The sequence below is a fragment of the Polistes fuscatus genome, unplaced genomic scaffold (assembly GCF_010416935.1).
Source record: "Polistes fuscatus isolate 324 unplaced genomic scaffold, CU_Pfus_HIC Scaffold7, whole genome shotgun sequence".
Classification (NCBI taxonomy): domain Eukaryota; kingdom Metazoa; phylum Arthropoda; class Insecta; order Hymenoptera; family Vespidae; genus Polistes; species Polistes fuscatus.
The window spans coordinates 9,313,095-9,339,369 of NW_025113151.1; the positions used below are offsets into that span (position 1 = coordinate 9,313,095).

Below are 26,275 nucleotides of genomic sequence, written 5' to 3' on the forward strand. Positions count from 1 at the left end.
GTAGAAAAGTACTTTAATAATTATTTTTGTATTTTTTCTACATTTTTCTAACATATGTAAATTATTTGTATCTCATATACTGCCTGATACCATTTATTTTCGACTTATAACATTTTTTTCTATTTCAACCATTTAGAAGATAAATTCGTTTCAATTGCATAGAACATTCTATATATATTTGTTTATAAAGTAAATTGAAGAGAACAATATGGCGATAAACTTCGTTGTAAAGTCACTAGATGTCACATCTATCGCTGATCTAGGAATATTTTTATCAACCCGTCTAACCAAAATTAATTTTATGGAATATGCTTCCTTTCTTGTCTGCATATTAGACAATTTATAATCTACAAACGAAAATAGTGTTTAGTCAAAATATTATTTAGAGTTTATAAAATTCTGAAAAGTGAAAGTAGAATATAATTGTGTATAATTCAATTTGGTAACTGGTCGAGAAGATGGGTAAACACGAAGTGGGAACACCAAAATATATTGCAAATAAAATCAAAGCTAAAGGTTTACAAAAATTACGATGGTATTGCCAAATGTGTCAGAAACAATGTCGAGATGAAAATGGATTTAAATGTCATACGTTATCTGAATCACATCATCGGCAGTTATTACTTTTTGCTGATAATGCTAGTCGTTACATGGATCAATTTTCACGTGAATTTTCTGAAGGATATTTGAATTTGTTGAAAAGACAGTTTGGTACTAGACGAGTTCCAGCAAATCGAGTTTATCAAGAATATATTTCAGATAGAGGTCATGTACACATGAATGCAACTATGTGGATCACGTTGACAGGATTTGTTAAGTGGTTAGGTCGAACAGGCAAATGTGTTGTTGATGAAACTGAAAAAGGTTGGTACATAACTTATATTGATAGAGATCCAGAAACATTAGCTGCTCAAGAAAAGAAAGCTAAGAAACAGAAAATGGATAAAGATGATCAAGAAAAATTAATGGATTTTATAGAAAAACAAATAGAAAAGGGTCAACTAGAAAGACCAATTAAGGAAGAAACAGAAGAAACAACTAAAGAATTTTTACGACCAAATGATAATGCACCTTTAGTTTTAGATATAAAATTGAAAGCGAAACCTAAAGTTCCTCTAATTAACCCATCTACATCAAAACAAAATGAGATTTCTACTGAATGTAATTTTTTTAAAGGAAATGAAGAAACGCAAAAGATCAAGGTAGAATCAAAGAAAAATGATAGTGATTATAGTTTAGAAAAACCCATTAAAAGCGAAGTAGGTTGGCTCAGGGAAAAATTGGTAGTTAAAGTAATTACCAAAAGTCTTGGTGATAAATATTATAAAGCTAAAGGTTTTGTTAAATCAGTAGAAAATTCTGGATTTGTTGGCAAAGTAAGACTTACTACACCGGAAGAAGTTGAAGGACATGTAATAAAATTAGATCAAGAATATTTAGAAACAGTAATACCTGCTATAGGTAAAGAAGTTTTAATACTTTATGGAAAGTACAAAGGAGAAAAAGGAATAGTGAAAAAGTTACACATAGAAGAATATACTATAGATGTTCAATTGGAAAGAAAACTCGTTAGAACGCTTCCATATGAACAAGTATGTAAATATATAGATTGATCGTCTACTACATTAAAAATCAAAGTGCTTCTTCATTGACAAAATATTGCCATTGTTGACTCGTTTGGAGATAAATGGATACACACATTACAACGATTTATACTTTCTGTATATATTCAATCAATTTTTGTACATTTATACAGATGTTTCATATTTGTGAAATCAAATACGCTTATTTGTCTTTCCTCTTAAACCACTTGTTTAACAGGAAAGAACTTTACTACTAATTTAATTAATTATAAATTTAAATAAATAATTGTATATAGTATTTTAAAGTATACACATATATGAAATAATTTATCAATTTTATTGTACGATATCTAAATCATAGATTAATAAATCATAATTCTGTATTATTTTTTTACCAATACAACAGTGATAACAATAAATACTATTGTTAATATGTTTTATATTTCTGTAACAAAAACTAGTCTTAAATAGTATGAATATTATCTGTATGATTTGCAATTAGTGGCGTTAGAATATGAACGCATGCGCTTTATATTATATTATTGCGCGGTAAATTTATATGCATTTCTTTAATAATGTATCGAGAAAAACGTGGAAAAGAATCTAATAATCGATAATTTACATGTGAAACAAACATAATGTTTTTCTAAATAAAAAGATATTTTGAAAGATTAATGTGAATAAGTAGAATATAAATGAATTCCTTTAAAATTAATTATCGGATAAAGTTAATTCTGTTGTTCTATCGATTTTAAACATGGACATACGTCGAAAACATAATGCATTAACAAAATATTTGTTTCAAAGGGTATAAAAAGATAAGAGTACTACGAGCATTAATAGTTCTCATTTATTTTATTTTTGTTTTCATAGTTTTCAACTATGAAATCTAATTTAATCCCTTAAATCATATAAACTTATATTAGACATATATGTACGTAGCTTTTTTGTAAAATGCTAAATATGAATAAGACTATTGTAAAGATAATTTATAAACAATTATTACAATTAAAAGCATAACCATCGCTTTGAGTGCGCATGCTTGTCAAGTACCTTATTATTGGCCGAATATAGTTTCTTGTGCCAAAGATAGATGGCAGGTATGTATATAGCTATATATACGTGTATTGGTTAAAGAAAGAAGATGAATCCTGCTGTTAGTTAAAGTGAGACAGAACTAGAGGATAAGCACCAACACAGTTTTAAACTCGTTGCTCGACTGTTCGGTCTCTTCCAACTATTCAGTTAAGTAAAGTTCGTGCTGGAGGGTGTTCGTTTCGTAAGACGTATTCTCTCACTCTTTCTCTCTCTCTCGCTAGAAGAAGAGACCAATAAAAACCGCCACTTCGAAGGAAGGAGATAGAATTGAATTAAGTAAAGGGAATATTCATCGATTTAAATAAACGTACATGCATAAGAATCGTGGTGTTCGTCCCATCGAATAACGAGCCGACGAATCATGGCATCGTCAAAGAACGACAATGCAGAAAGCGTGCAATTCTTCGAAGGCGTAGAGAAGCTACTCGAGATATGGTTCACCAGTAATAACGCTAAAAACAGACAACTCGGTGATCTTCGACAAATTCCTCGGTAAGTCGGCATTCGTTTACTTTTTCATCCTTGCCTCGCCCCTTTTTTCTCATTCTCCTCTTTTTTCTTTTTTAAAATTTCGTCACACATATTCTTCCCCCTCCTTCCCCTTTATTGTCTTTTTTATTTTATCATCACATCCATTATTTCGTTCAAGTACCTATATACTCCTATTTAATACTTACATCCCTTCGATCAGCAATCAGACAACGACTCTATTTGCTTTTTCTCAACAAACCGTTCGTTCAAATGAAAATTACTTGATGATTACTTTGCGATTTTTTGTTTATTTTTTATTATTATACTTTCGACGACAAATCGATGACTGAAAGTACGATCCTGAGATAAGCGTTAGTAATAGAAAAGGGTTGCAATTCTTGTTCGAATAGAAACGTACGTTTGTTCATGGGTTAGAACTAAAATATTTCATCGTTTCATTATCGTTTCTACACGAGTACAATAACGGACACGACGATTGCGACAACCGGCTTCTCATAAGTAGCGATGATCGCGAGTTGAACACGACCGGCATTTCGTGATATTGGTCGCAGTTTATCGCACTTTAATCTGACGAGCTACAAAACCACAAGATCGTTCGATGCTCTTTGAAGTCTGTTCGTTACATTCGTTTTAAGATTAACGCACGCATTTACTCGTCATGGTAGCAATACTGCATTTAAAGAATCTTTGATCCATTGCATGTTTCTCTCTTTCTTTCTCTCTCTCTCTCTCTTTCTCTATTTATTCGTATTTATTTTTGTTGACATGTAATTTTATAAGGAAAGTGACGAACGATTAAAACCCGATTTTGTTTCCTTTTATTCCTCTGAAATAATGAATAATATAAACGTACATACATATTGTTCTTTCTTGCAATAGATCATGATCAAACATTTCTCTTTTGAAGCGTACAACATCGCGAAAATGATGACCCATGCTCACATTATTCTCTTTCTCTCTCTCTCTCTCTCACACACATTCTTTCTCTCTTCCCGTGTCTCTCATGTACGCCGTACTTTTCGGAAAAGATCGATGCGGCCACTTTCTCGTTCTAGTAATACCCGACCCTGGAGAAATTCATTGTATAAACTTACGATAATTTACTAGAGGGATCCTACTTAAGGACCCAGGTAGAATGTATTTTCACTTTCAAGTATAATGGTCAGTATTCAATATTTTCAAATACAATGGTCGTTCGTATCTACCATGAAGAAAGATAATACATTGGGTCACTCCAAGAATTTCTTTCTTCGTTTTATTGAATTTTACACAATTGAGTAAAATAACACAAGAAAAGAGATAAACTTTTAGGGATAATTTAATATAAACAAAAATAATAATAATAATAAAAACAAAAGTTTGATTATTTAATAATTGAGGAGCTTTACTTAGGAATTTCGGGTGAAAGATATTTTCACTTTTAGGTACAATGGGTTTTTTGATTATTTTCAGGTAGGAAGGTCAAATGTCTTAAATGGACATTGTATACTAGTCATTGGGTGACATTTTATTGATATATATCTTGGAAGAAAATAGAAATTTTATTAGCCGACCAATCAGGATTGTCGGTCACGTTGCCGGTTAAAAATGTCGGTCTTTGTTTCGATAAATCTAACTTCGATTCGATATGATTATCATTATACTCGTCGATCTTTTTTGCATTCCTCATCGATTTAAACAATTTTTTCGTACCTTACTTATACGACTCTTACTTTGGTTGGATTTTTTTTTCTCTTTTTGTGCCGAAGGATTTCGGATGACATTACATAATGAAAACATAAGTCGCCGGTTGAGTGCGTCGTGTAGTGGCTTGTATTTAAGTTGGCGTTGTTAAAGTAAGATCTTATTCGATTCTGGGAAGACGAATGCGACATATAGAAGAATAGAACTCGTTTTTGCTGTTATATGTATGTATATGTGTATATATATATGTTAATGTATATGTGGGCGCGTGTTTTCTGAGAAACCGTTTTGTGCTAATTTGAAGCTCGTGGTCTTTTTATTTCTTCAGTTAAAAACAAGACGGACGCACACTACACGTGCACATAAATAGTAAACTGATTGGTGAGATTAGATCGAAATCATTATTGATTTATGTTTTTATTTTCTTTTTTTTTTCAATATCTTTGTTTATGCATATTTACTTGGGTAATTATAATGTTGGTTTACTTTTTTAACTCGTCCCGAAAGTTCCTTGCTTATTTTTTTAACGAGTTGAACTAGCACGATATTTTTTACTTTATGTTATTTTATTGAATGATATATTATCCATTTTCTATTCTGTTAGTTTTGTTTTCTATATTGTATATTACTCGGTAAAATAATAAAATTAAGCCTAACAAATATTTTATACCTTAATAGAATAATTGTCATTTATTCAAAGATCTTAACGTACATCGGTGAAACTACATAGATCGTTGTAGCTTATTAATAAACGTATATAATTATGCTTGCTTCAATTTATTATTTCCTATTTAAATCCGCAGAACAACGACCACCTTCGAGAGTAATAATTAAATTTTTAAAATAAATTCACGTGTTTTTTCATTACGAAATTTGCAAAGAATATCGAACTTCACATATCTTATTTTGAATTCCAACAGATCTTATCATGTATATATATATATGTATGTATTATCGTTTCAACGAAAGCTCTTCGGTAAGTGTGCACATACACAAGCACACGTGCATCTCATTTATTTGTTCAATGTGCTTTTATCGTATCGTATATTAGTGTTATGCAATTTTAAATGGTAAATCCGAATCGCATTCCGTTGCATTTCATTCGTATATTATTATTTATTGATAACGGTCATTTTTTATTGTCTATCAATTATTCTTACACGCGAACAGTAAAAACAGATCAGAACAATTTTTAATTTATATAAATAAGTTGCATTCTATATAATGTTGTTCTTTAAAAAGTTTCACCGCAATTTCGATTAATCTCGTTAAACCTTGAGATTCATCCGCATTATTTATTTCCCGATCTCGCTGGTTAATCAATATTTTTTTTTAGTTGATATTATTTTACTAATCGTAAACAGTATACCGTATAGAAAACTATAATTGAACAGAATGGAGATCGTATATATTTAAATAAAATAACGTAACAAAAAATATATAAAATTGTGCATGTAAAACTTACTGAGAAAAAGTAAGAAACTTTTTAGAACCTAATACGAACGTTTGAACATTTAATAACGGACCCTACTTAACCCAGATATTAATACATTTTCATTTTCAGGTGAAATAATAGTTACTTATTATTTTTAAACACGAAAGTCCATATTTTATGATATATTTTCACTTAATTTATATAATATCTATAAATCGGCACGAATTATTTGAGCAACCTAATATATTATATATATTTGTGATAGAAAATGTCAATATTCCAGGTGGAAAAGAGGAAAGATAGATAGATAGATAATAAATAACGTATTTTCATCCTGTTCTTACCCTTTTAACTTGCATCGATCGCAAAACATAGAACAGCAGCGCCCCGTTGCCTTTTTCCCGTTCTTCGTTCCAGTTCGACCTTTTAGCAAGATAGATTTTGTTTGTTGGCCATGGTTTGTCCTCGTGAAACGAAGTACTTACTTATATTGTGTTGTCTAGTATTAATCAAGTTAAGAAAGATATTACGTGATGTTAGAATCAATGTTCATGTTATCACGATCCGCGTATACGCAAGTATACATCAACTTTAATATGATTGCTATATCATTTTGATAAATTTGACAAATCCTTTTTTTTTTTCAAATCTTTCATTTGAATAGATTGATACTTGGTTTATACAGAAAAGTGTAATTAGATTTGCCAAATGAATAATGTTGGAAATTTTGTATAAAAGTTTATATTTGTATAATAATAATATTTTTTTTTATTGAAAAAAGAAAAATACTATGTATTTTGTGTCTAAATAAATAACACTACATGTGTTTCTCGTTTTTACTATTTTATATACGAATAAAAGAATACTATTTTTTTTTTTTTTTATAGTAATAATTCCGACATTAATTATTGACCAATTGAATATTTAAATTTTATACTCGAGAATTTAAAAAAAATCAAATTTTATGTACTTGCATTGCACGGCTTGTATATTTAGTCGTATCGAGTTCTGTCCTTTGCCCTGTTGAATTTTTTGGAGTCTTATCTTGCTGATACTTTTCGAATCTTGTTTGACTCCTATAGATATTTCCAAAAAGTTTATTTAGATTCCCACGAGGTGTTCGAAATCTAAAAAAATTAAATTTGTAAATTCTTGAAAAATGATTAATCCATTTCTACAGACTTATAAAAATATGTGTATTGTCTGCGACAGTAATTTTATTTGATACTTTATATATAACAAATAAATATGAAATATATTTCAGGAGCATTTTGAGCACATCGAAACAATGTAAAAAAAAGAAAACAAAAAAAAACAAGATTTCTCTAAACATATGTCCTATTTGACTTTATATTCGAGCTTACAGTGAACTTTTTTGTCACAATAATTCATTCGTTAGATGGATGGTGGAGGAGTGTTGTCTCTTCGTGAAAGAAAAATTGAATAAAGTTTACGGCGCACATCCGAACAACATCTGGACATATTGAAGAGAATAAGACGGTGTCATTAGGGTAAAACATCCATTTGCAGTCTTCTTTTATTCAGATGCAAGGAGGAGGCCATTTCTCATGAAAGCAAGAGCAGAAAGTATTTGTTGAAAAAGAAATATGATTATAACTCTAAAACAAAATCAAAAATAGGACATAGGTTTATTTTATGATCTTTTTCTTTTTTTTAATATTAATTGGCGGGAAGCAGTGGTAAAATACTTCCCATTTATTCTTGGACACCCTATATATATTTTGCAAGGAGATACACATATACACACACAAAGTGGTATATCATATATATATATATATATGTAACACTTCCGTCTTATCAAATTGTTTCACTTAACTCTTCTTCTCGTGTCACGTAATATCATTGTTGAATCTTGCAAATTTAAATGGAGAGAAAAAGTATAATGTATTTTATTTTGTATATGTTATTTATTTTCGAAACATTCTTATTGTTAGTTAGTACTTTAATATAAATTCGATTCAAAAGTTCTTTTTTTTATAAAAGTATTCAACGTTTATATAAAAGGGCAAGCGGCGTGTTGTTAACGTAAGAGCGTTAATCGATTATAAAGAATAAAATAAAACACCTCTTAAACGTTCTCTCGAGACCATTGGAAAAACTCTCGAGGATATTCCCTTCTATTTATATTATAAATATGTTTAAAAAACCTCGGAAGCTTATTACACGCTCGATGAACGGTTTGATACACGTTGATGTTGTTTTTCATATCGTATCACAAATTTGAGAGTTTCGTAAGGAAAAATAAGAAGACAAATTTTGTCTTCTTGTATATGCATAAATGCATAATTTTAAAGCAAAATCAAAATAGTTGTTAATTATTAATTCAATCGTTATCCTATCATTGAACGATAATTTAAAAATATATCCTAAGTTTTTTTTTTATATATATATATATACATTTATTTATAGTTACTTTTTATAGTAACTTTTTATAGTAACTTCTATTGAAAAAAAACGATAATCAAATGTTATAATCGGTGGTGGTAATTATTCGTTAGCCTTGAAAATAAAGGAAAAATTTGTAAAATTTATTATCGATTATTTCTCTTTCAATTTTCAATACAAACTCGTTCATTTTATTTTATTTTATTTTATTTTATTTTATTTTATTTTATTTTATTTTATCTTATCTGTTTATTATTATATATATTTCTTCTTTAGAAATACGCTAACGGATAGAATAGCTACTTGGCAAAAAAATATCTTAAAGATTTATTTCATTTCATAATCATGATAACATAATCGTGGAATCATCAATCTTCAAAAGGAAGATTCACGGTAGTTAAACATTACTCGACTTTTAATGAATGGAATTTTATCAAGATTCATCGTATTTCTTTTATCCTATTATAGTATTATATAATCCGATAAAAACATATTAATAAGTCATTTGTATATCAATGACACGTGAAAGGCTTGAAGGAGACTCCAAGTTCAAAGAGAGAAAAAGAGAAAGAGAGAGAGAGAGAGAAGTGCAACTGTGATATGCACATGAACGAACGATTCATCATCGATTTGCATGCTGATTATTTCTTCCTTATATAAAAAACAAAAAGTATAATTGTGATTATATTAGTAATAATATTAATGGTTTAAGTGCAGTTCATTTTTGTTAATCTCCTCAAAAATATTTTCTATTTCTTTGTTTTTAAAATAATTTCCTCTTAAAAATATTATACGATTAGAGAGAGAGAAAGATAAAATTAATGTATATAAAAATAATTAATATTAATAGCGGACTTTTTTTTTTATTAAAAATTGATAAAATACTTTCAAAAGTTTGTATTTAATGGAGGAAAAGAGAAAAATACGATGCACTCGTCGATGTTCCTTTCAACTGATAATTTATACGATTTTGCATAAGCAGTTATCCCATAACAAATAGTTGATAAAGACGATAAGAGTTCACTAAACATATTTCACAAACCCCCAAGAAAACTTTCTTAAATCTCACACGCGTTTTTGGGGAATTTTAGACGAGTGTGCAGCAGTCTGGATTTTTAATTGATTTTGAAATAAGAATCATTTCGTTGTATTCTATCGTCTTTCGTTAGTGAGAATAATAAAAGTTGGTTTTGTTTCGATAATTATTACAAACTATTGCTGTTGTGCAATAACCCACTGCACGCATTATTGCACTGACTGTGCATCCTTTTTTACCATTACAAATTTATGTTACTACATAACATTTTTTTTTTTTCTTTTTTTTTTCTTACATTAGTGATTTTGTTTACCCGATACTCAAATTGTTATATGATATTTAAAAAAAATAACATACATTAAAAAGTCCCGCCTTGTCGTAGAAATGAATTAAAAACATCTTGCCAAAGGGAAAATTAAAAATATTTTGATTTTTAGGCAAAAATGGGAATCACTGCTGAAGATCGTTCGATGCGAAATAATCAGCTTTTGCCGAAATGATCAAATAGATGCCTATGTGCTCAGGTAATTATAATTTGATATTAATAACATTAAAAATATGTGATGCACGTATAAATTAATTAGGGAAAATAATTGTGTGGTAATCGTTCTCGTGTGGTTGTTTCATTTTGATTAGAAATTATTTATTCGAATAAGTATAAAAGATAAAAAAAAAAAAGAAAGATTCGTTCGCATGACACGAGATTAAATTTTCTGTCGAATATAAATAATTTGTATTATTAATAATAATTAATTATTATTTAGTTTATCTTTTATTATTATTATTATTATACGTATTTTTATAATCTTATCGAATTGCGTGTTGCAAAATTATCCATTCCGGTTCTGTTAGATCTTTATGTTGCTAGAAAGATAAATAAAATTTTTGAAAGCATATCCGTGAGAAAAAAAAATCTAATATCAAGCTGAATTTAAAACCTAAGATAACTTGAATTTCAGTTAAGTATTTGCGAATAGTTTACTCTTGCACATTCCATTAACGGTTTTATAATCTTTACCACCAGGAATGATATAATCTAATCTGTGTTTCTATTTCATTTCAAATTGCAAAGGAGCTTGTAAATAATACAATTGAGATATATTCGAGTAAAACATTATTTATTTAAGATGTGATACACGTGATAAATTCTAACATTTATCTTTTATCTGTCTCCTTTCTGGTATTTAAACTGTAGTACGTATACATACACCTATGTACATTTTTTCTTGTTACAAATTTGGTGCTTTTTAATCTTCTATAGCCTCGTGCGACTGAAATCATTTTTTTTTTTCTTTTTTAATTTAATTTTCTTTCTCCAATATTAAAGTAAACATCTTGTTCCGTATAAAACTTTCAGAATAATCAATAAAATTCTTTCTAACGATTATTAACTCTAACAGGAGGTACTGATTATTGAAAATAACTGGATTAGAAAATTCTATTTACAAATTATTCAAATTTATGATCTTACATTTGAATAAATTTTTAATTGGCCGTAATTATAATATACTATACTTGGAATAACGAAATTAAACATTTATCTATAATTATTCATCTATTTTTATATCGATCATAAATAAAATCATACATAATTAATTTTTCGATTAAACTAATAATGTAAGAAATAATATGGATTTAACTAATAACAACGCAATTATTTTAATAGCACAATGTAAATGGCTATTACAGCGAGGTTGTATATTCATTAGGAATTAATTTTAATAACAAGTATATAGATTTTGAATGACAAAATGCAATGCTTTGCAAATATACAATATGCTTTTATTGCTTTTAACGCCTATATTTTTTTCTTAATAAACCAAAGTTTATATTTTATAATGATAGCAATAATAGTTAGTAGGATCGTAAGAGTACCCTCGCTAAAGTAGTCGAAGTAATTAATTTGCTGATGTTTTATATTGTAATGCCAAATGCTATGTTTCTTTTCAAAAATCGATTTCTTTTTTATTTTCGATGCACATTTTATTGGTTTTATCATTATTATTATTATTATTATTATTATTATTATTATGTACGTTTGCATTTTATATTGTATATATAGGCAATAAAACGAGACGCGTATACGGCTAGAATATTTCGATGATTTTGTCCTTTCTTCTTCCTCCCTTCTTTTCGTAATTTCCATTTTTCTTTTTTTTTTTTAATAAATATTTTTTTTCCTATAAAAAATAAAAAGATAAGTTTTCCTAAATTAAATGTTGGGACGATGTTTCCTAAGAAGCAAAGGTCGACCTGATAAACTTGCAAAGATAGCAAAACTTTTATCGATTCGTATAGATTTATAAAGTCTCTATTAGTTTATTCGACAAAAGAGATATTTCTTGTAAGAATTTTATCCCATAGAAGAAGAAATAACGCTAAATCTTTTATCAATCTTAATAGTAAAAGAGATATTTAATCAAGTATAACTCGAGCATGTTGTCTCGATAAGGTTAACAGTATTGCTACAGATTAGTGTTGTCTTTTAATTAGAGATACTAATTTACAATAGTATGCGATAATAATGAAGAGTTATTAAACTTATATATGATAGGACGAAGAATATTCCTTTGATATTTAATCAAATTGTATTATTAATCTTTAATGACGTAATACTGAGACATAATTCAATGATTTATTTTTTCCTTATCGTATTTATTTTTAATAATATACATTTAGATAACATTATTATATTATTATTCATTAATTAATGTTATCGCATTCCGCTTATCGCTGAAAATCTTGGAGTCAACGGCTTCATTTGTAGAAGTGTGAATCATCGATAACCCTTTAAACGACGTTGTTTTTTATTTTTCTCTAAATGCTCATTATTTTTTGATAAATATATCATTTTCTTTGTAGGAAAAAAATTCAAATAGAATGTCCAAAGTAGAATTTGTGAAATACCTGCTCATTATATTTACTGTTCGTAACATATACGTACAAAGGTACCGAGCAAATATATTGATGCAGCTAAATTTTCCTATAACATTCTCTATAAATTTGTAAAAAGCGAGATTATGATATTTTTTATTTATTTTTTTCCAATATCTCAAGTCTAAAGTTTAAATATTGGATTGGCAAAATTATAATATAGATATTTTAAATATAAAAACAGATTAATTATATACAGAATATTTTGTCGTTAAAACAATATACAAAGATATAATAATAATTATTTTTATTTAAATATATTCTTTTTGTATTTAGATATAAAATGTGCTATTTATTTAAATATAAATTAATACCAAATTCCGACATTACTTATTGGTCAAACTATTATATTGTTGTGTATATATATATTTTTTTTTGAAATCATATTTTTTATAAATTAATAGAGAATGCTATAGGAAAATTTAATCTGTGCCAATAATTTTTTTCAGCACTACAATTTGAAAACGTCAGTAGCAGTTTCGTATCGTAGGCCAGTAATTCCTTTTAGCCACTACGTTATGCACAATAATTCGAGAAATACATTTGGAAAAAAGATATTTTATCATGAAATATCTTTATCCGTAGCTTGCTAAAAGCAGTTTAACTTAAATCTAAAAATATAACGGACCAGTGGACGCCAACTAAATATCTTTTAATAACTTTCATTCTTTGGTGACCTTCGTCATTCCCGCGTTTACAATTAGTATTTAAAAGGCGATGATAGTAATTCTTCTTTTAAGAAATATTTCGAGAAATAATTTCAACCGGTTGCGATAAATTATTATTTATCAATTAACCCTTGATATATCCGTTTTACCATTCATCGAACTTTACTGATTACTTGGTAATGTCTTTTTTTCTTTTTCCTTCATTTTCTTTTATTTCATTATAAAAATATTCTTTCCCGCGCGAAAATTCAAATCACGCTGTAACCCGCAATCTCTTTCTCGTGTTATGCAATTGGTATATTCACAAATTTTATATAGATTATTTACAGTGCAATGAATTGTATAGATGATCAAAAAAGAAAAAGTACATTTATTTATTTTCTTACATTTTATTAATTATTATTTTGAGAATTCCATAATAGTAATTATAGTAATTAGTCTACCGTTATCCACTGCACGTTATTATTATTTTTTCGTTAATCTTGTTTATATATATCACAACTTTGTTGCTTATTAATTATTCGCATTATATCATCTTTTTTCTAAAAAAAAAATCTAATATGCATAAAAAAAGAAGATAATTGTTTTATTAAAATGCATTGTGCGTTATTGCTTTCTGCATCATTTTGATTATTATTATATGTGATTTTAATGCATCAAAAGATTTATATTTATTTAATTTTATTTTACTTATGTATAAGTAAGCAAATGAGATATTTAATATAATTTATAATATATTTAATTAAATAAATACATATATATATATCTAAAAGAAATGAAATTTAACATTTTTCAGTGAAAGTAGTATGTTCCTATCAAAGCGCAGACTTATCCTGAAGACATGTGGTACGACAACACCTTTACAATGTTTGGATCCTCTCCTTAAACTTGTTGATCAATATACCGGTTTTGATGAAGTAGAGGTATGTTTTGATTTCTGCAAATGTCATTTATCTGTAAAAATGATTCTATAGATTTATTACATAGGTAGATTAAAAAATGATTGCGAAGGAACTTGTTACCCTTACTGATCCATATATACACTACTTTCTGATTGAAAATAAATATGTATAGTATACTATCATCAAAGAAATGCATAATTTTTTGCAAGAATGTAGAAGATGAAAGTACTTGACTATATAACTTGACCTAGTGCATAGTTAAGTGATGTGTCTATATATAGAAAACCTCTGACATACAAAATACATCTTCACCTCCTAGTTTATTGATCTCTCTAAGCCATGATATAATATGCGTAAAAATTAATTGACATTCCTATATTATAACAGTTACTAACAATGCAAGAATTTTGAAAGAAATTAAATATACTATAGCATTTATATTCATTATGACTGCCACATTAGTTTTTTCCTATTTCTCGTCTGTTTCAGGACCTCTTTTATTCACGGAAAAATTATAAACGGCCAGAGTTACAAATTTCACCACATCAAGCATTTGCAGACGAAGTTACCTTACTCAATACTTATTTTCCTGGTAATAAAATATATACTTTAATCAATATATTATACATCCCTCTATAAATTAGATTTAAAAAAGAAAAAGAAATATATATAATTTATATTATTTTAGATGGAGAAGCCTATTGTTTAGGATCTACCGACACAGACTGTTGGTATTTATACACTCTAGACAGAGAAAAGTCCTTACAAGAAAAAGTAGAACCAGATCAAACACTAGAGATTCTTATGACTCATTTAGATCCTGATGTAATGACCATTTTTACACAAGATGTGTGTTCTTCTGCTGCTGAAGCTACTCAAAAGTCAGGAATCGATAAACTCATTCCTAATATGACTATAGATGATTTTTTATTTGAACCCTGTGGTTATTCCATGAATGGCATTTCCAAAAATGTAAGAATCTAAATATAACATGTTTCTCAACCTATTTAGCCTGCTTAATATTTTTCATGAAAAATTAATCTGTACAAAATTTCGGAAGGATTATCATTAAATATGCTTGCAAAATTTAAGCCGCGGTTTAAACTAATTTGTTAATTCTCATGATAAAAGGGTTGAGAAACGCTGATATAGATTATATATATATACTTTATTACATATATTTTATTACAATAACTGATTTGTTTTTTCTAGGGAAATTATATGACCATTCACATCACACCAGAACCAGAGTTTTCTTATGTTTCATTTGAAAGTAACATTCCTGAGGCTTCTTATGAAGAAATAATACGGCGTGTACTTAACACATTTAACCCTGGAAAATTTGTAGTAACTATCTTTGCCAACAAGGAATCTATCGCTGCTAGCTATCCACGTAAATTGGAGCAGAATGATTATTTGAATTCCACTGAAGATTGGTTACGTACCAACGCACAGTATTGTCGTTTCAAAAATTATGATTTGACCTGTGCATTTTATTCAAGATTCCCAAGCTGAGGGTTCATGGACGCTTCATTAGTCCCTGCAGTGACAGGCACAAATGAAGCGCAAACTCATTCCTATATTCTTTCACCTATTAATTCTTCACCTGTACCACCACATTCTTTAAATAATTTGGATAATGAATCTATAAACTTAATACCAAAATTATCAAATTTCAACTCAAAAGGCATTGCTGTATCAGTTTCATATATGACAGAAAATAATGAAAGAAAGAATAGTAAGAGCACCATTAAAAATTGTGAGATTACTCAGAAAAATACCATATCCTCCTCCACATTTGCTTGTCACTCTATGCTGATTGGCAACAAAAATCAGAAATCTCAAATGACATCTATCATGACAAATTCAAGTATGAAATCAGATGATAACCATTGTATCAATCTTAAAAAGGTTAATAATGCTCAGTGTTTTCGTTCTGTCTCATCACCGCAGTTAACTTTTAAACCCCTAACACGTTCTAAGGTATATCGGAAAGCATCTTTAAAATCTTCCACAAATAAATCAAGTTTACAATCTGATCTCTCTACATTTACAATAGACAACTTTAATGTTGTCTCTAATATACAATCAATGAATACCACTAACAACAGCAAATGTATCCTGTCGAAAGCAAATAAGTATAGAAAGACACCCGAAAAATGTCCTATCCAAGCTGAAACATGTAGTGAAAAGTCCAAGGAAAATGATAGCAGTATTGCAAATTCAAAAAACAAATGGAATATCAAAGATGTTCATATAACATGTAATCCATTATCAACACCATACCCATATTCAACGCCTTGTCAAAAGACAGCAAGTGGAACAGTAACAGAAACGCAAGACGAGGAACCAAAGAGTCGTAGTTGCGGAAGTTTCTTACCAATCCTCTCATTAATTCCCCAAACAGTTATCAGCTTTCAGTATTTGAGCCCAAAAATGAAGTTCTCTTGGTGGCGTAATAAGATATCGTGAAGACACGCTTAAACGATCGTTTGGCGCGATGGCCGCTTAAAAAAAATAGAGCGGCAAGTACGGTTTGATGCCGATCGGTCGAAATAGCAGGACGACTACAAAAAGAAAACCTCTCTTACCTCGTAGCGAGTTCCCCAACTCTTCTTCTTCTTCATCATCAATTAGAGGAATCCTGTTAACGTTACACTCGCACGTCACCAAATCTATCGCCCTTAAACCGTTTAACATGATGATAAATAGGGTCATAGAGGAAAGCGCATGCAGTTAGAAATTAACGAGCATCATAAGACGTAGTTATTTAATCATGCTATCAAGAAAGAAAGGAAAAATGAACAGAAAGAATGAATGAACAGAGAATGAGTATATGCGGAAATGAGTGTGACGTATGTATATGTACGCACGCGTGTTTGTGTGTATGTGAGAGAAAGAAAGATTATTCACAGTGCATATTTTCAGTTTTTCGCTGAGTAGAATCTGTTGTATTATTTTGCATGATTGCGCTACATTATCTATGATGTTGAATCTTCTAGTCCAAGAAGTATTCTTTTCTTTTAGATTGCATCAACATATATAGCAGTGATTCGTTCTTTAATATTTTTTTTACTGATAAACCAATACAAACAAAATTTTTTTCTTGTACAACACACTATTTGCAGCTTATTTCGTTTATGATTTATTTTAAAAATAAAGAAGATAGAGGTACATAATACCAGTATAAGATAGAAATCGAAAGTGAGATTTGTTGCAATGATCTTCATGAAATTATTTTTCCCTGATGCCCTTTTCGTTGTATTTATTAATCAAATAAGTACGAATAATACCGTAAGTAAATTTTTGGCATAATTTTTTCTTTTCTTTCTTTTACAAATATGTGTTGTAATCAATAGATCATCTTACGTATCACCCATTGTTCGTAATCAATTTTTTAATAAGAATATTACGATAGTTATATTTCTAAACAAATATGTCTCGAAGAGATAATATCTAAGGAAAAAACATCATATTAGCAAAGATAACAAAAGAACAAGCAGTATGATAGTGTACAAATTTAAGAATTACATCGATTATATCTCTAACGTGCTTTGTGACGATTCTGATATACCAGGAATGCTCGATTTGTGATACGTATAATAAGTGACGTGATTTATTTTATAAATTTTGTTACAATATATATTTTTGTAAATAGTTGTTTATATAAAATTTATTGATTAATTACAATTTTTGTAATTAATTTTTTTTAAATTTTAATAATTTAATTAAAAAAAAAGAATTAATTGTGTGATTAAGAAAAAAAAAATGTGTATACATGCTTACTTATTTAATTAAAAACGGACATGTGTGAGCAACTATTGCTATATTGTCTTCGCAAAACTTGGTCATTCCTGGCATATATATTCTACTGATTTAAGAACTAAAACTGAATCAGTTATTAAATTTAGCTAGTTAAAAATAGTTCAAATTTTACGATAGTTATTCCTGTGTATATGATTATAATTCCTATGTCCGATTTACAGTATGTGATCTTTTATTTCGAAAAAATATATCGAACGTATGTATGAAAACAAAAAAAAAGGAAATGTAAAATCGTGATTTGCTTATTACTTTGATATAATTGCAAAATATTAGTACTCTATTTAATAGAGTACAATATCAATTAGCGAGTTAATTTCCTTTTTACCTAATTCTTCTATAATATTTTTGCAGTTAGTGTAAATGTGCAAATACGAAAGAGATTTCTATCAAATTCGCTTTTTAAACTGTTTGTTTTATAAATTGTAATTAATAAAATAATTTATGAGTTTGTAATTTTATTGTATTTTTTATTTAAATGAAATATTAGCGTATATTTTTATGTATTTTTTCACAAGGAAGCTTTATAAAAATACCGTTAATAATAATAATAATAATAATAATAATAGTAATAATAATAATAATAATAATAGTAATAATAACAATAATTATGATAAAGTCTGGATATTCTTAATAAAATTATACAGATTAATTTTAAAGGGTTGTTAAAAAATTTACTGGCGCATTCAACACATCAAAACTAAGACAAAAGTCCTAATGAAAATTCTAAAAGTTCAAAATTAATATACCGAATCATTACTAATAGTTAATTTTTAAGTCTATTATAGAACATACGTGACCTATACTTTTCCGTAGTCATTACTAATTTAGAACTTTTTTCTTAATTGTGATGCACATATGCTTGTGAATTTGTAGATGCCCCTGTTAAATCATCCTATATTATAAAATTCAATCTTATTTCAAGTTTTTCTCTCTCAATGCACAGAAATATGAAATTTGTTATGAAATAATGAAGTAGAAATTATAAACACTTTCGAAAATTACATGCAGAATTGGACAAAGTAAATGTATTAACAATCGTAACGGAAATATATATATATATATATAAATACATATATATAATATGTATATATATATATATGACTTATAATACTTACTGTGATCACTTCGCCTTTTAGATAAAATTTATTTATGACTATGCATAATATAGCACGTATATAAATTGAGTTTACTTTAAAAAATTTAAATAGATTTAATTTTGTAATGAAAGCAACCGATTAATAATATAATAATGTTAAATATATACACACACATAGACATACTATTGTAGATAATATACATCATAGTATCATTGAATGCTCTGAATTACATAATCTATGACTATAAATTACTGTTGCATGCAAGGTAATATAATTTGTGTACTATATCTATAAAATAAAGCTTATATTTAGTCAACTTATTTTTACTGGAGTTGGCTTGTTCACTCCCAAAAATATATTGCACTTTTTGAATATTTATTTAATATATTACAATTGATATTTCTTCATAAAAATAAGCTTATATTTTTATCCAGTAAAGTAATGAAAAGAAGTGTCGCTAAATTATAAATGTCACTTATTTTTAAAATTCTAAATTGTTACTACTATCAGTGTGCTTCCATTTACCACCTATTACCAAGATGGTCACGGTTACCAGTAAACAAAGTATTAAACCGTGTTTGTACACTTTCTTCGGGTTTGCCATTTGCATTTTTTTCATTCTCCTTTTGCAATCCACATACTAGTGCATTAACTTCATTACGTATTACGTCTACTGCTAATAACATAAAAATAATGTTTATACATTAAAATTGATTGAGAAAGAAGTAAGTGATAATTTATATGTTTACTTCTTTTTTAATTTTCTATGAAATCTTGTACAGGATATAAATCTATTTCACCTAATCGTAAATGCATCTCATCTATTTCTGAAAAATTTAGTTTGGATAACTCCTCTCTAAAAGTTCTTGTTATTTTTCTTCTAATATAATCCTCTTCTATTTCCTGTTTTGTTCTTGGTACTCTGAATCGAATACAACAGCATAATCCAATAATTATGCTAAGTAAAATAGATAAAATTATTCCTGCTAAATGCCAAACGCGAAATCCTGCTAAAGTTTCATCCTCAAGCCATCCTTCGACACCTCTTTCGACGCAATCACCTGGTCTTATAGCAATTTCATTTGCAGAGCATGGTGAAATACTGGACGATGATAATAAAACTGATTCTACAGTGGTTTGATTAATCTCCATTTTCATAAATTCTATAAGTTTAGAATTAAAATATGTAAGTCATATTAATTGCAGTTATTATTTGAAAATATTTAAGTCAGATATTTGAATTATTTGACATATATACCTTTAATAGAACTATAATCTTTAATAGATATTTGTTTGATTTTTATATGCAAGTTTATTTTGGACGATCCTGTACAAGAGTATCGGTGGTTTTGTAAGGTGCTATGTATATGTATATGTGTGACTATATGTGTGTATCGACAGGAGTGTTTACACATAGAAATTAGCGAAGTTAAATGATGTTTACATTCGCGTTTGTAAGAGCCGTCGGGCTTTAAAAGACACCGGTGTGTATATACCGGGTGAATTGAAAAATACGATGATCGTAACTTTGTCAAGTAAGCTAAAATACTCGCGGTAACTGCGCGTAAGGAACTCACGGAACACAAGTGTATGATAAGATCGTTCTTTGAGTAATACGAATGAATTGGTTATTAAGATAAGTAAAGATTAAGTTGAATGACAGCTGGAAAAAACTGAATGTTTACGAACTTGAATGACCGTATGAGAAAACTTTATTCGCACGTGCATGTATCAAAATAGAATGATCTAACGGCCACGCGGTTTGTTTTCATTGATAAGCGAGATTGCTCGTTATTGACTTGTATATCGATTTTTCGAGTTGCATCTTTGACAAGTTTTATGTATGCATTTGTCCGGTGATTCACGCAATTTTAACGTGAGCGAGGAAGAGTAAACACGATGTTCAAGCAAGTGTAAATTGGAATTTTAAAAAATATTATTAAAATATGTGTTGTAATGTGTGTGTGTGTGTACACACTTCATTTATAAATAATTATTTTTGTAATTTTCTATAGGGTATTTTTGTACACATGCTATATGATGTATTCACTTTGAAAGAATGCTTATGACTGAAGCATTAAGAGCAATACAATGTTACTTTATATTAGTGTTAGATGAAGGGGTGTGGTTATTAATGAATACCTTTATTTGGCACTCCCTATTTTACACCCTATGTATTGTTTTTTTTTTACCTTATACTCTTTTAGAAATCAATACTAAAGAAAGAAGTCTATTTAAAAAAATTAATAGAAACATATAAGAAGGTTCAGAAATGCATTTAAAATTATATTCGAAATTAATATGTATATATATACAACACTTTTTTTTTATTAAATAATAATTTGTTATGAAATAATAACTAAAGCTAGACAATAAAAATAATTATTTATTAAAAAACAATATTGCAATTTTAATAATAATGGCATCTGCTCGTATTATTTAACAATATTTATTAATTGTAAGTAAAGTAATCTTATCATTCCATTCGATTTTTTTCAATGTCTTTTATAAAGTGCAGTCAAATTGTTAGATAAATTAATTTTGTTTTAAATAATTATAGTAACATATACTATAAATGAACTTTTAATTTAGACAAGACGACATATTTGAAAAGCCGCATAAATTTGTTTTAAATCAATCATTCTAAATTTCATTGATTAATTTCCTGACTAATAATGTTCTGCGCAATATTTTATCAACTATGAAAATATTGCAATAAATAGCGTTACATAAGCAGTTTATCTTTTATAGATTTTTCAACTTAATAAAAATATTTATAAAAAATTTGTTTAAAAAAAATTATAAGTAAAGTGTATATATATAAATTTAATAAAAAATGTGAAATAATTTATCAATATATTTTCAGAATTATAAACATATACTTAAAATATCTTTCACTGTTTTAAAAAAATTACAATTGATATTACACATGAAGAACTTTTGGTTTACTAATTTCATAAGACAGTAATCAAGTTTTTGTTAATAAACCATGTGATGTTTACCAAAAAAATGAAGAATTGTCAGCGAAATTATGAGATAAATGAAACATTTCGTTTATCTCGCGCTTAGAACTGTTTCAGTACTGTTAACTTTTATACGAACTCATTCTTTCCTTATAAATGTCCGACCACTGTAAAATACGTAAAACATAAATATCTTATAACTTTAAAAATATAATATAATATAATATATAAACACAATTATATTGAATACTCACGTAATTGTTTTCTTTTCGGTACTTTTTGTTTGAGATCTTGCGCGATTGAGTACTTTTAGAAAATCTGTAGTTTTAGTACGCATACGTGAATGAATATAAACTTTACTACACTTAATGTGATAATGTAAGTAATTTCTGAACATGTGTATTAAATCAATAGTATTGTTACGTGCTTCTCTGTTCGTATGTCGGGGAAATAATACTGAAAACAAATAAATTATAAAAATGTAAGATATGTTATAATAATTTCAAATCATGTTTCGTTTAAAAAGTATTATATTTACCAAATGTAATATATCCAATGCAATCTCCTACTGCTGCTTCTGAATCTTGTAGTTCTAATGGTGGTTCTCGATGATTAAATAAAACTTGTGGTGCCGTATGGCTAGCACGTCTACCTTCTTTTAACTCTTGTAGAAATAATTTCCCAATAACCATGTCATCTTCGTCCTTAAATATAGTACTGAATACTACAGTAACTCTATCGCTTTTAGCTTCCACATACCTTGAATCAAGGAAGACATTGCCAAAGAAAAAGTTATATTTATCTTACTTTAATTCTTTGCACTCTGAGCGTTTTAATTAAATTAAAATTGAAGAATAAAATTAATAAAAAACTCACATAGTTTCCTGATCTCTATATTGAATAACTGCTCTCTTTTGAACTTGCGTACCAGGAGAATCATAGTATTCTTCCTGAAAATCAAAATATTTTTCAAATACGCTTGCAAAGCAATGCCTTTTTAACAGACCAACTTTCTTCACTAAAGCTTCCCAATCTTCTGGTAAATTTTCCAAATCTATCAAAACTGACACATTATAACCTAAAAGCATATAGAAAGTATGAAGGATTAAAATATAATTGTCGATATTTTCAATCTCATTTTTCGCTTTCTTTCTTCCATACAAAGTGAAAGATATAATATAAAAAAATGTTACCACTTTCTGGAGCAATAAGATGAGGACCGTATTCACGTTTCAGTAATTCATCCGCTCCATGTTCTTGTAGTTGTTTATAAAATTTAAGTAAAATACTAATCTGTAAAAAAATTTGTTCATAAATTGATTAATGTTAGATTTATCGTAAATTTACGCATATGCACACATATATGTATGTAATATACGTTAAAAGAAATATAGCTTGAAGTTTTAAAATATAAATATTTAATACATACACATTTATCTAATATATAAATAATAAACTTTAATTCTCATAGATCAAATCTAACATTAACTTACTCTAATTTTTGACTTGTCACCACTTAAATTTGAAATATGGAATAAAACACCATCAAAATCTGCTATAACCACATCCGTTGATTCTGGTTTATGTCTGCAATAAAATAATAACATAATATCTTATTACTTATTATAATTTAACATTATTATATTGAAAAAAACAATGAAATAACTGATATATAGACTTATAATTGAAGAAAAATAATGATTTTCTTTATGATTTTTTGTTATATTTTTTATAATATTATAATCTTCTGTATATTAGATATTTGAAAGTAATTGATTAATATTAAAACACATTTACGTATAAATTAACGTGTAATAAACCAATAAATGTCAAAACATAAAGTTATATTACTATTACCTTTAATTCAAAATTAGTTAATTCGGTGTAATCAGATATTTAATGGATATTCCACTATTTCAATATTTGTAAATAATAATCAAATAAATGTGATGAACAGTAACGTGGACACCGCCCTAATTCATAATCTTTCACAAAGCTCTTACAATTGTACTACAAAATACTTAAAGTTAAATGAACAAAACATTGTACTTACCCTGATAAGGCATTTTTTATTTTATTTGTTAATGTTTCTTCTAGTATCCTGTTATGTATCTCAAGCAAAATCATTATAGTATTTTATTCTAAATAATTACAATATTATAGTACAATAATTAACAATTATCTACTGACTGATTTAACCATGTATACCGATTCATATATACGGCTCTGCCTAATTCTAATCTCCACTTTGACCACAGATTACACATAATAGATTGGTATGTCGTCTCTGTTATATGGTAAGTAAACGATTATTGCAACATTGGAAATCGGATTGCATGTTCATCGCCATTTTGACATTTGAAAAGAATTTAAAAAAAGAAACTTTATTTAAATCATCAATCTACTATTTCTATTCGGTAATTGTACATTTTCAAAATAATGTTAATATAGTATCTTACTATTTAATAATTAAAATGTAAAACTTGTTCCCTCGATTCATCTTTAGCACTAGGGGCGCTGGTATTTCTTTATCAATTTTGTGTCAAGTTTTACCTCTAGATATATGGTAACCCTTTCTTCTTTGTAAAAGTGTAAGAAAATTATCCAAGTATTGTCCAATGTCTATGATAAAAATATTTTTACCTAGAATGCATTAATATGCATCACTCACTTTCCAGGCAGGAATTTTTTGCTCACAAACGGACAGTAAATACTTGTACATACAGAATGAACCAGATAAATATAAAGTTTTATTTGAAATGAAAACTGATGATCCTTCGAAATTTTGTTAAAAAAATAACTATGAAAAGAAAACTATTTTTACTCTTATGTCCATTGAAATAATTTAAGTTATCTTGAGAAATATTTTCATGCATTCAGAAGCAATTTTATATAGGAATGGTCTTTATATTGTTATATTTATATTGAATTCTAGTTTTAATTATAAACAAGATGTAAATAGCTTTATTATTATTTACAATCGTTAATTTAAAAAAAATGTACGAAATATTAGGAGAAGTAATACATCATACATAGTGATAAATTGTAAAGTACATTACTAAAGTAAACTTGTCAATTATAAATTCGATGAATTTCCCACATTAGTCTGTATTGAGGTATTATTATCTTTATCATTTACTTTTGATTCCCATAAACTATTCCTTATAAATCTTTGTGCTGCATTTTTATTTATACGTGGCATAAGTGTCTTCTTATCTTCGATTTGTTTAGCACGTAACATCGACCTTTTTAATCTATCATTTTCATTCTTAATTCGATGTTTCGATGGATCAATACCTATAAACAAGAAAGAAATTTTATATAATATATAGAATAGAATAAAAAAATGTTATTATACAAGGAATATCTAAATGAATGATACAATATCGTTTAATAGAGAATCCTCTGCTAGTAAAGTAAAAATACAATAAATATTTTCAAATAAACAATGCATTGAAATGTTGAATCAGTTTATGATTCACTGATATATATGTATATTTCAACAGAGATATTACTTTAAACAATTTCTTCATTAATATAATGTTATTAATGTTAATAATGTCGATAAATGTATTACATTACCATTTTTTATTTACATGTAAAATCATCCTTTGTATAATTATAACTTATATAATTATATTAAAAATCTGAAAGTTAAACACATTTACCTTTTGTACGTAAATACATCCAGAACATGCTATTAAGACTATAAGACATTAATAAATTGTATTTTATTTTGTCACTATTAGAAAGTTTATCATATATATCAGGATCATTAATAAGATCAAGTTTCTCTTCGAATTTTAAGGTTGCTTCATGAAATTGTTTTAACCTCCAAATGAGCTCCTCATCGTGTGATAAATCCTCATAATCAACATCCATTCTTGTTCTTAAATATTACTAGATTTCAAAAACAATATTTCACTTTAATTATCAAGCTAAGACATAAAAAATATTTATTTCACGTTTATCGAAATTTAATATATGATTTCTTCCGTCAATTTGTAATCGTAACAAATAAAATCACTGTTCTGCTTTGTTTTTAATAGCGCCATATTGAAAACTGAATTTGTAAACATAAAGCCTTATTTCTATGAATACAAAGATTTGATAATATTTTTACACCTTGCTAATTTGATAGAAAAATATTTTA

The 26,275-nt window shown here is 27.5% G+C and overlaps 6 protein-coding genes and 1 long non-coding RNA gene across 8 annotated transcripts; 4 read left to right on the forward strand and 3 right to left on the reverse strand.

Moving 5' to 3' along the window:
• The first annotated feature begins 160 nt into the window (after positions 1 to 160).
• Positions 161 to 2,002, forward strand: LOC122524449 (DNA/RNA-binding protein KIN17). Its single transcript, XM_043646740.1, has one exon. It carries the CDS (start codon positions 459 to 461, stop codon positions 1,611 to 1,613), a length of 1,155 nt encoding a protein of 384 aa, XP_043502675.1. The 5' UTR covers positions 161 to 458; the 3' UTR covers positions 1,614 to 2,002.
• Positions 2,003 to 2,740: 738 nt separating this feature from the next.
• LOC122524450 (S-adenosylmethionine decarboxylase proenzyme) lies at positions 2,741 to 15,923 on the forward strand. The gene is made up of 6 exons (XM_043646741.1): positions 2,741 to 3,173; positions 10,171 to 10,257; positions 14,132 to 14,258; positions 14,727 to 14,829; positions 14,926 to 15,209; positions 15,450 to 15,923. Exons 1-6 carry the CDS (start codon positions 3,043 to 3,045, stop codon positions 15,750 to 15,752), a joined length of 1,035 nt encoding a protein of 344 aa, XP_043502676.1. The 5' UTR covers positions 2,741 to 3,042; the 3' UTR covers positions 15,753 to 15,923.
• Positions 5,564 to 7,724, forward strand: LOC122524456. The gene is made up of 2 exons (XR_006305544.1): positions 5,564 to 6,768; positions 7,556 to 7,724. It is a non-coding gene; the product is annotated as an uncharacterized LOC122524456 (long non-coding RNA).
• LOC122524452 lies at positions 15,759 to 17,435 on the forward strand. The gene has a single exon (XM_043646743.1). The coding sequence runs from the start codon at positions 15,759 to 15,761 to the stop codon at positions 16,707 to 16,709; it is 951 nt and encodes a 316-aa protein (XP_043502678.1). The 3' UTR covers positions 16,710 to 17,435.
• Positions 17,436 to 19,476: 2,041 nt separating this feature from the next.
• On the reverse strand, positions 19,477 to 20,859 carry LOC122524457. Of its 2 annotated transcripts, none has more exons than XM_043646748.1 (3): positions 20,418 to 20,859; positions 19,960 to 20,322; positions 19,477 to 19,832 (listed from the first exon to the last, which is right to left on the reverse strand). In XM_043646748.1, the coding sequence occupies exons 1-3, from the start codon at positions 20,572 to 20,574 to the stop codon at positions 19,681 to 19,683; spliced, it is 672 nt and encodes a 223-aa protein (XP_043502683.1). In that variant the 5' UTR covers positions 20,575 to 20,859; the 3' UTR covers positions 19,477 to 19,680. The 2 variants fall into 2 exon arrangements, with proteins under 2 accessions (XP_043502683.1, XP_043502682.1); XM_043646747.1 differs by having other exon boundaries at positions 19,477 to 19,835.
• A 1,159-nt stretch (positions 20,860 to 22,018) lies between these two features.
• LOC122524459 (probable actin-related protein 2/3 complex subunit 2) lies at positions 22,019 to 24,397 on the reverse strand. Its single transcript, XM_043646749.1, has 7 exons — positions 24,176 to 24,397; positions 23,616 to 23,709; positions 23,316 to 23,415; positions 22,999 to 23,200; positions 22,661 to 22,881; positions 22,377 to 22,578; positions 22,019 to 22,289 (listed from the first exon to the last, which is right to left on the reverse strand). The coding sequence occupies exons 1-7, from the start codon at positions 24,247 to 24,249 to the stop codon at positions 22,262 to 22,264; spliced, it is 921 nt and encodes a 306-aa protein (XP_043502684.1). The 5' UTR covers positions 24,250 to 24,397; the 3' UTR covers positions 22,019 to 22,261.
• Positions 24,398 to 25,063: 666 nt separating this feature from the next.
• Positions 25,064 to 26,189, reverse strand: LOC122523970 (nuclear nucleic acid-binding protein C1D-like). Its single transcript, XM_043645970.1, has 2 exons — positions 25,791 to 26,189; positions 25,064 to 25,419 (listed from the first exon to the last, which is right to left on the reverse strand). Exons 1-2 carry the CDS (start codon positions 26,002 to 26,004, stop codon positions 25,199 to 25,201), a joined length of 435 nt encoding a protein of 144 aa, XP_043501905.1. The 5' UTR covers positions 26,005 to 26,189; the 3' UTR covers positions 25,064 to 25,198.
• Positions 26,190 to 26,275: the final 86 nt, after the last annotated feature.

Coding starts and splice junctions, on each gene's coding strand:
- LOC122524449 (XM_043646740.1), top strand. CDS start 459: ATGGGTAAACACGAAGTGGGAACACCAAAATATATTGCAAATAAAATC.
- LOC122524450 (XM_043646741.1), top strand. CDS start 3,043: ATGGCATCGTCAAAGAACGACAATGCAGAAAGCGTGCAATTCTTCGAA. Junction 3,174..10,170: donor GATCTTCGACAAATTCCTCG/GTAAGTCGGCAT, acceptor TTTGATTTTTAG/GCAAAAATGGGAATCACTGC. Junction 14,259..14,726: donor CCGGTTTTGATGAAGTAGAG/GTATGTTTTGAT, acceptor CGTCTGTTTCAG/GACCTCTTTTATTCACGGAA.
- LOC122524452 (XM_043646743.1), top strand. CDS start 15,759: ATGGACGCTTCATTAGTCCCTGCAGTGACAGGCACAAATGAAGCGCAA.
- LOC122524457 (XM_043646747.1), bottom strand. CDS start 20,574: ATGTGTAAACACTCCTGTCGATACACACATATAGTCACACATATACAT. Junction 20,323..20,417: donor AGATTATAGTTCTATTAAAG/GTATATATGTCA, acceptor CTAAACTTATAG/AATTTATGAAAATGGAGATT. Junction 19,836..19,959: donor TGAGATGCATTTACGATTAG/GTGAAATAGATT, acceptor TTATGTTATTAG/CAGTAGACGTAATACGTAAT.
- LOC122524459 (XM_043646749.1), bottom strand. CDS start 24,249: ATGATTTTGCTTGAGATACATAACAGGATACTAGAAGAAACATTAACA. Junction 23,710..24,175: donor ATAAAAAATGCCTTATCAGG/GTAAGTACAATG, acceptor ATTTTATTGCAG/ACATAAACCAGAATCAACGG. Junction 22,579..22,660: donor CATTGGATATATTACATTTG/GTAAATATAATA, acceptor ATTTGTTTTCAG/TATTATTTCCCCGACATACG.
- LOC122523970 (XM_043645970.1), bottom strand. CDS start 26,004: ATGGATGTTGATTATGAGGATTTATCACACGATGAGGAGCTCATTTGG. Junction 25,420..25,790: donor GATGTATTTACGTACAAAAG/GTAAATGTGTTT, acceptor TCTTGTTTATAG/GTATTGATCCATCGAAACAT.